Here is a 9,416-nt window from a genome sequence, read left to right on the forward strand (position 1 = left end):
CAGGGACGGCCGAAAACACAATATGCAAGGTCTTTGTCGATGGCAGTAAGACGTTACAGGCAATCCGCGGGTGGTCGTCCTGCAGAAAACAAGAGACAGTTTTATAATGTTCAGACTCGCACACCCTCGGCATCGTGGCCAAGTGGCCCCGAGACCCCGAGTGGTGTATGAGAGAAAAATACAGATGTTGCTCTAAGAATATACGAAAAGAAACGCGACCTCCACTTTCCCATGCAGTTGTTCCTTCCCAAAAAGTAGTGACCATGAAAGAGTGGGGATCGACCTATTACGCCACATCGATCCTAACGAGGGAGGATCAGTTCAACAATATCGGTCGTCCTTTCCGAACGGTGCCCTTTGCATTCTACGAGCAAATAGAGTTCACGTTCGGAAAACTAAGTTTTAGTTTATTTAGCGATTACGTAGTGATTATTTAGTAGTGTCGCGTATGTCGTTGTTATAAATAGTGCAAATTATTTATTGTAAGTTTTCTTAATTATTGTAGGTTTTATTAATTATAGCGTGTTAAAAAGTAGTATAAATAGTTGTTATAAATTAATTAGTGTAGGTTAAAAATTAGTGTTAAATAGTTTTAAATTAATTATTTTGAGTGTTAGTTTTGTGTAACCTGGAGAGTGTTAAACACAACGGAGGAACAGCTCGCGGGTCTACCTAATTGCGCAGTGTGTGAACATTTTTCGCGGTCGGGACAATTACGCAGTGTGTATGGACATTTTTCGCGGACGTGACAGTCGCTCAGTGTGTGTGAACACTTTTCGCGGACTTCTGTGGTGTACGTGGATGTGCGGATTAATTTATTATTAATTAAGATATTTACATTTCTTGCGAATTTTATTGAGTAATCAGAGTTAATGCGAGACAGGTGGATTCGACTCAAATACCGCGGGCACAAGTTATCGACATCTTCTACGGGGTAAGTAAAAATCTGTTCTACCGACTTTTCCTGCACGTCGTTGAGTCTTTAAAGTGACTGCACGCCCCTGATGAGCTGTGATCCGCTATCACTCCATGCGCGCGGATTGCCATGATTTGGGTCAATTTTTAAACGCTTATAACTAACAAACGAAGCATTTTTCGCAATTTTATTATTCTTGATTTTCGTCTTATTTTGCCTCAAAGAATCACTCCTTAAATTTTTTCCCACTAGTTGTCGAACACCCTGTATAGACTGAAACGAAAATGCTGTATTTTTGAAGCAATAATTGTTATTCAATTGAAATATGCTCGGGATGGGGTAATAGCTTTCTACAAACGAAATACGAACGACACATGTTATTCTTATAGAAACTGGTGTTTTTATGTTGTATAAATTCTTCAAATACTGCGGCTACCGGTTCTCAGTTGGGGAACGTAGAAGGGGTTCTGATAGAAAGGGTTCCATATGTTATTAATGGTAATCTTCAATTAATACAATTTAAATTCATATAGGAAAAGTACCCCAAACTATTTATTTTATTTAATGTTGCTTACTTCTATAGATTAGTCAAACAATCATAGAAATAATTTAATAATTACAAGAAATAAAGAATCACACTACTGCTATCGCTTCTGCAACAAATGTAGATCATATTTAATTTACTAATCACAGCTGAGCGTCGAATATTCAAATATCGACGATTTCGTATGATCTAGAGTCTAGACTAATATTCAGAATTAACTGATTTTCCTAGAAATGACATTAAAATTAATTAATGTGTATGGGTACATCTCTACAGACTCTATGAACAATTTTGGTTTTACTAAAACAGATAAGGAGTACGATCGTGCGGATCGGCAATCAAACGGTTAATGTGCAGTGTTAAGTATTAGTTTGTACCATATGAAATTGCCTTGTCTGTAGGTCGAAACGGAAACGTATTTCTGAACGCATAATATTTATTCGTTTGAAGCGTGCACTGTGAGAATTAATAGCTTTCTGTGAACGAGATATTAGCTAATGAATTACATTATAATTATGAATTGCATTATATATTATGAAATATTTTGTAGTTTTTGGACTGTGTGAATTTTTTAAATACTATAGTTGCCAACTTTTTATTAACGAATGTTTCTTTCTTAGTCAGAATTCTGGATGCCAGAAAAAATGCGTCTGCCAAGGACACACCTGGTGAGTGTTGCGAAAGATGGAAATTTTCATAATTTCATTCAGTTAACTTTATTATGGCACTGTGTAGCTCATATTAGAAAAATATCCAAAACCATAACTTTGGTAGCCTATGATTTGTTCATGTGAAGTAAAAGAATTCAATAATAATCAAAGAAAATACCACAATATTTAATATTTGATACTCAATACTCAATACTCGATACTCGATACTCGATACTCGATACTCGATAGTCGATATTGGATATTTGATATTTGATATTTGATGTTTGATGTTTGATGTTTGATGTTTGATGTTTGATGTTTGATGTTTGATGTTTGATATTGTGTCACTCGGTACTGCTAAGGATCGCGTCAGGACGCATGGTGAGAAACAGAAGAGGTTATGTCGCGAACGTGAGGCTTGTAAACCCGGCGTTACTAGTGCATTTTCGCGCAGTGAACGACTGTACACATGGTAATCGACGCGACGACACAGACAACCGATAACAGTGGCGAGATTAAAAGGCGGAAGTCTAGCAAGGAACAGAACAGGAAATCCTGTGGGAATTTCGATTGTTGTTCACATCGTTGCCAAATTCGACGGATATCACTTATTCAACGAATGACTGAACTTTTTCCAACCACTTTAATATTTTTTTGGTTTTGCAATATCTGTTTACCTATCCAAGATCCAAGTTCTCGATCCGCATGCATTGTACCATTGTCTTCGGCCAATTGTGGTAAGAGAATAGCACTGTAACCAATTGGCATTCCAGAACCAGCTGCTAATAGTAACACTGCACCAGATACCAAACACTAAAACAGGGTAACATATATACATATTATATACAAATATAGAAAGTTTATCAAAGTAGGGGAAATTCTCACTGGATGAATTCTAGACTTCAAACTAATCGTAAAAATTTATATGCAGAAATATCTGATCATCCGCTTCGTTAATTAGTCATCCATAATTTTTTATTTTTAAAATACTGTACTAAAAAACCAGTAAGTAGACAATTTCATAGTAAAATGATACCAAGGAAGTTATACACCAATTATATCGCAGAAAATTAATACCAAGTACTTAAAATTTCGATAGCATTCGATATTTCACCGAAAGCGAGCTTCCCTCATGTAAAAGTATCCGTTCACATTAGAGCAATCGTCAACTGCAACTGCAATTTTATTGCGAAATTGCCTGACTAGAGATGCTTCATATGATCATTTTTGGAATGAAAAGCTGTCTACAACTAAATAATAAAGAAAGATGGAAGACTTTTGCATATGAACTTGTATGATTATTTTTACGTCTAGAATCCACCTTGTGAAAATGTTTTTTATTTTTATTAACACTCTGTACACTTATTCAAAATAGTTCATCTAAGGGATCTACCCTGCTTTCAGGCCTTCAATTGAAGGAAGACCACCCACCTAAAAATCAACTTCTAGTTATTTTCTAAACATAATTTTGTAATACACACGTTTTTGCATACTATTTCACGTCCAACAAAATCATCTAAGGATTCATTGCATAACAAATTCTTCCAGCAATTCTTTCAAACATATTCAACAACAATGTTAGAATTGTAAAATCAGCACCCTTACTTCTTTAATAGTTCGTACACAGGACCTATTTTAAGCCAAATTTATTAGCTTGCAAACATTACTGTTGTTGGAGTTATTTTTTAATTTGTAAATCAATATAGGAAATGCAATGAATATGAGGAATCATTAATCACAGAATTATATGAACTTCTACGTAACGTAAACAGATATCAGAGTTAGGCAAAATGTAATCTACTCACATAATCCAAATTACAATTACAATGTGACTGCAATGTAATTGCAAGACAATTACAATTACATTTCAATTTTACAATTACATTGTAATTTATGACTACATTGTAAATGTAAATGTAATTGTAATTGTAATTTAGACTTTGTAATTACATCGTATTTTGCCCAACTCAGACAGATATAAAGGGTGTTATCCAAAATGTTGGACATTTTCTTAGGGTGCATTCTACATGCCAAACTAACAAGGGAAAGTACAGAAGTGTCCTCCTCTGATTTTGATGAAACTTCGTATGTCTGTTAAGCAGTAAAAAATAAGGGATACGTATTTTTTTATCGGCTGAGACGAGACTGTAAGGGGTAAAACCACGCCTCGAAATTTCGACCCGAAAGTACTATCTCGAAAACCAGAGGAGATACGTGGAAACTTCTAATGGACGAAGTTTGTGGTTTTTTATATAGAATAATATGGTGCTAACAAATTGTCCATCATTTTATTTGTTTATAACAAAAAAATTTTTTACAACTTTATTTTACAACTTATTCAAGTTTATATAATAGCAAACAGTAACTGTTTGAACTTGTATTCGGTCGGCCGCTTCTGTTCGGCTCCTCGTGCGAAGGCCGTGTATGTTTGTGTCGCGGCGTAGGGGGGACGGGGACATCCGCATTCTACCTGCCGCCGTGACCGTGAGCGTCGACCGAAAATCAACATCGTGTCGCGTCAAGTTCACTTCGATCGCTCGACATCGGTTCAGTTCGCTTTGTCCTCTCAAAACGCGACCACGCGTTTCGTATAGTGCTCCTCAACCGCGAACACGTCACGAGCCGTTAAAGCCACATTCCGTGGTTCATTCCCAAATGTCCGAGAGTTGTGCCGCGAAAACCAGTCGTTTTCCGCGCTCTCGCGATTAATTACCGAAACCTGTCGTTTCGCTCCCGAGGCCACGCATCCGAAACCCGTCGTTTCCGAGCCGCCGTGCCCTCGTCTCCCTTCCCTTTCATTCCTTCATCATCCACTTCCGTCAAAGGATACTGCGATGATGAAACCCACTCTGTACTGAGTGATCTCCTCAGGGTCTGAGCAGATCTGGACAATTCCACGTCCTTTCCTCTCCCCCCTTGTTAGTGTATCGTCTTCTCTATCTCCGTAAAACGCCGGATTTACGACCCGCGCGTCCGCAACGTAAAACGCCGGATTTACGACCCGCGCGTCCGCAATCAACACTTGCGTTAATTTCTTTCACTGTGCGTCCTCGTCGGGACGGTCCCGGCATCCCGCTCGGATCGCGGTGACCCTCCGCGATTCGAACGAAACATTTGGTCCTTCGAGCCGGATCGCAGTGAGAGTTTGTAGCCGTGTTTGTCGAGGGTGACCATGGCCGACCTTCTCGCCACGCAGTCGCAGCTGATGCGATCCCTCGACCGTTGACTCGACAACTTCAAAAAGATCGGGAAGAACAATTACACGCCCGCGAAAATTCGCAATAGAGTCAGTGCTCTAAAGGAACTCTGGACGCAAATTTGCTCGACGCATGTCGAGATCACAAAGAAAGTTCCAGCCGCCAGCCGAGAGTCCCTCGATTACTTCAAGGGAAGTCATTTCGACCTCGCCGAGGAAAGGTATCAGGTGACGTCGGATTATATGGCGGAATGTTTGGAGGTTCTGGATCCTTACGTAAGTCCGAATCAGTCCTCTAATACGAACGCCGCGAGCACCGGATCTGCAGCGGCAATTCCCCTCCCTCAGTTGCCGCCGATAGATTTACCGCCCTTCGACGGCACTCTTGAAAAATGGGAGACATTCCGCGACCGGTTTACGTCTTTAATTATCGACAATCCGTCGCTATCAAACTTTTCGCGAATGCATTATCTCGCGTCAAGTGTAACCGATCGCGCGTTCACTCAGATTCAATCGCTCGACGTGACCGCTGATAACTTCTCCATTGCATGGAACCTTCTTAAATCGCGCTTCGAAAATAAACGTCGGCTAATTAACGCGCATATGTCGGCCCTGTTAAATCTGCCTAGCGTCCCGCGCGAATCATTGTCTAGCCTCCAGTCACTTCGCGATGCCGTTGTCGCAAGAATCGCGTCGTTAAGCAAGCTCGAACGTTCTCCAGCAGAGCTTTGGAACGACATTCTTGTTTGCATCGTCTCGCAACGGTTAGATCCAAATACTCGGAAGGCTTGGAATTTTAAATGTGGCGATGATAGCCAGCCGCAGTCGTTCGATACGTTGTGCGACTTTATCGACGCTCGCCTTCGTGCCTTAGAGGAATGGCAGATCCCTGCTTTACCATCCGAGAGTCTCACAAGATCTTCTCGGAAGATCACTGCCGCGACAGTCTCAACTCAACCGTCGCTTCGATGTTGTCTTTGTGAAGCCAATCACAAACTGTTTGCTTGTCCACGCTTTCTTAATAAAACGCCTATTCAACGTCGCGAGTGGATAAAAGGTGCGAACCGCTGCAATAACTGCCTCAGCGCGCGGCATAATTCAAGGGATTGCTCGAGTAAATTTACGTGCAGACGATGCAATCAAAAGCACAATACGCTGTTGCACGACGATTCGCGTTCAGTCTCGAAAACCGAGAAAGCAACCGCGCATAATTCGGTCGTAATGAACGAGAAATCCACCCCCGATGAAGTGCTCTCGTTGTCAGCATCGGCGGAGAATTGTTCGCGATCCCACATACTATTGGCAACCGCGTGGATTAATGTCGCTTCTGTGTCCGGTCGTACGATCAGCGTGCGTGCGTTGCTCGACCAAGGTTCCGAAATGACCTTCGTCACCGAACGTCTCGCGCAGCAGTTGCGTTTAACTCGAATGCGTATGCCGATTTCTGTTTCTGCCGTCGGTGGTGTCAATGCCGGAACTGTACGTCACGCAGTTCAAATCGCGATAACTCCTCGGAACAAATCGACTCCGAAAATTACAACGACAGCTCTCGTTCTTCCAACCTTAACGGCGTATTTTCCGCGGCGCGTTCCGGGAGGTTCAAGTCTAAATCAATTTCGCGACCTCTCCTGGGCGGATCCTGATCCTATGGATTCGCATCCGATCGATGTTCTCATCGGAGCAGATCTTTACGGTGAAATCCTCCTTGAGGGACTACGAAAATCTACCGTAGGGCGACCGATCGCCCAAAAGACTATTTTCGGCTGGATCTTGTCCGGCCCTGTCACCGGGTCGACCGTGCCATCACACGCACGAGCGATCACTTCAAATCTCGCGCAAGCGAGTCCTCTTTTGCCTGCCCTTCATTGTTTGAACTCTCTGGCCCTCGATACCGAAGTCCGTAAATTTTGGGAAGTCGAGGAAATTCCTCATCGCCGCATTCTAAGTCCAGGCGATGAACAATGCGAGGAACATTTTCTGCGCACTCACTCTCGCGATTCTGACGGCCGTTATATTGTTCGCCTCCCATTCGAGCGGGGTCCTCCTATTAACCTCGGAGAATCCCTCTCGAGTGCCGAACGAATTCTAAATAGTCTATGCCGCCGTCTTCAGAGCAATCCGGAGTTGGGGCGTGAATATTCCGAATTTCTTTCCGAGTATGAGAGTCTCGGTCACATGACCGAAGTTTCACGCTCGCTGTCAAGCGGTGATCAATGCGTGTTTATCCCGCATCACCCTGTCATACGTGAAAGCAGTACAACTACGCGACTGCGCGTCGTTTTCAACGCTTCGTGTCTCACTTCAAACGGATCATCATTGAATGACCATTTGCTCTCGGGTCCTAAACTCCAAACCGAATTGACCGCCGTAATTTTGCAATGGCGTCAATTCCGTTTCGTGTACACTGCCGACATCGCCAAGATGTATCGGCAGATCCGTGTCGATCCCCGCGATACTTGCTATCAGCAAATATTGTGGAGATCCAATCAGTCGGAAGATGTGCAGTGCTTTAAACTGCAAACTGTCACGTACGGAACAGCATCCGCGCCGTATTTAGCGTTGCGAGTTCTTAAGCAACTCTCTCATGATGACGGGCATGAATACCCGCGTGCGGTGTCGATTCTAAAGAATCAAATCTACGTCGACGACGTTCTCTTCGGCGAGAACGATCCAGAACTCCTTCGGAAATCCCGAAACGAGTTAATTACGCTTCTGAACCGCGGCGGCTTCGAGTTGCGCAAATGGGCGAGTAACTCCTCGGAGTTGCTCTCCGACATTGACTCCGATAACTCCGGTCTCGCTTGTCATAAAATTCTGCAAACGGACGAGAAACTCAAAATTCTTGGAATTGGATGGAATCCAATAGCTGATACCTTTCAATTTAAGGTTTCGCTCGAAGCCGAACCACCGCGCTCCAAGCGTTTAATTCTTGCTGCAATAGCGAGACTGTTCGACCCCCTTGGATGGGTCACACCAGCGACAGTAACTGCAAAGGTATTCATGCAATTACTGTGGCGTCTCAAGCTCGATTGGGACGCCGAGATCCCGATTAAGCACTTCCAAACGTGGCAGCGCATCTATAGCAAATTCACCGCGTTAAATGAAATTCAAATCCCGCGATGGACGCATCAAGGGCCTCATATTGTCCAACAGGAAATGCATGGGTTTGCCGATGCATCGTCCGTGGCGTATGCCGCCGTGGTATATTTAAAGATAGTCGCTTCCGATGGTCGTGTGGCCGTGTTTCTCCTCGTCGGAAAATCCAAGGTCGCTCCAGTCAAACCTATGAGCATTCCCCGATTGGAATTGTCAGCCGCCGTCCTGTTGTCAAGGCTAATGAAATTCGTTCGAGAAACGGTTACTGTGGCTTCTTCGGATTGTTACTGTTGGACGGATTCCTCGATTGTCCTCGCTTGGCTTAGGCAACACGCGTCACAATGGAAAACCTTCATTGCAAATCGAGTGGCAGAGATCCATTCGAATGTTTCTCGTGTCGCGTGGCGTCATGTGCCTACAGCTGAAAATCCCGCAGACTGCGCTTCTCGCGGTCTCCTTGGCGAAGACTTGGTAAACCATCCGTTGTGGTGGCACGGTCCTGCGTGGTTGCAATCGTCCGCTGACACGTGGCCAGTGGCAAACCTCGCGAATGTCACTGAGGACTGTCTAGAACGACGATCCATTGTCGTACTCCTCGCTGCCCCGCAAGCTGACTGGGATCTCGCGAAAAAATTCTCTTCGTGGCCAAAGTTAATTCGCGTTACAGCATACATTTTGAAATTTGTTAGACTTTGCCGTGCATCTAAATCGCCTCTACCACACGCGTCAGATCCGGGTATCGCACTTTCTGCCGCCGAATGTCAGAAGTCCAAAACCTTCTGGCTAAAGAAAATTCAAGCAGAGCTCTTCTCACGAGAAATCAGTGCGCTTCAATCCAAAACCACAATCTCGCCCAAAAGCTCCATTCTTTCGCTCAACCCGTTCCTCGATACTGAAGGACTGTTACGAGTCGGCGGGCGTTTGAAAAATTCCCCGATTCCATTCAAGGTTAAACATCCGTTGCTGTTGGCAGCACATCCTCTGGTAACTCTTATTATTCGGCATGCGCATCTC

The 9,416-nt window shown here is 43.5% G+C and overlaps 1 protein-coding gene across 1 annotated transcript in view; it reads right to left on the reverse strand.

The window, feature by feature from the left end:
* Window positions 1-9,416, reverse strand: part of LOC107187312 (facilitated trehalose transporter Tret1-like) — a gene marked incomplete at its 3' end in the record, with an annotated part of 55,402 nt that overhangs the window by 30,124 nt on the left and 15,862 nt on the right. The window contains exon 3 of the mRNA XM_015575384.1: window positions 2,788-2,923. Coding sequence (XP_015430870.1) covers window positions 2,788-2,923 — 136 coding nt within the window. The remainder of the gene's footprint in view (window positions 1-2,787; window positions 2,924-9,416) is intronic.

This window comes from Dufourea novaeangliae, unplaced genomic scaffold (assembly GCF_001272555.1).
Source record: "Dufourea novaeangliae isolate 0120121106 unplaced genomic scaffold, ASM127255v1 scaffold114, whole genome shotgun sequence".
Classification (NCBI taxonomy): Eukaryota; Metazoa; Arthropoda; class Insecta; order Hymenoptera; family Halictidae; genus Dufourea; species Dufourea novaeangliae.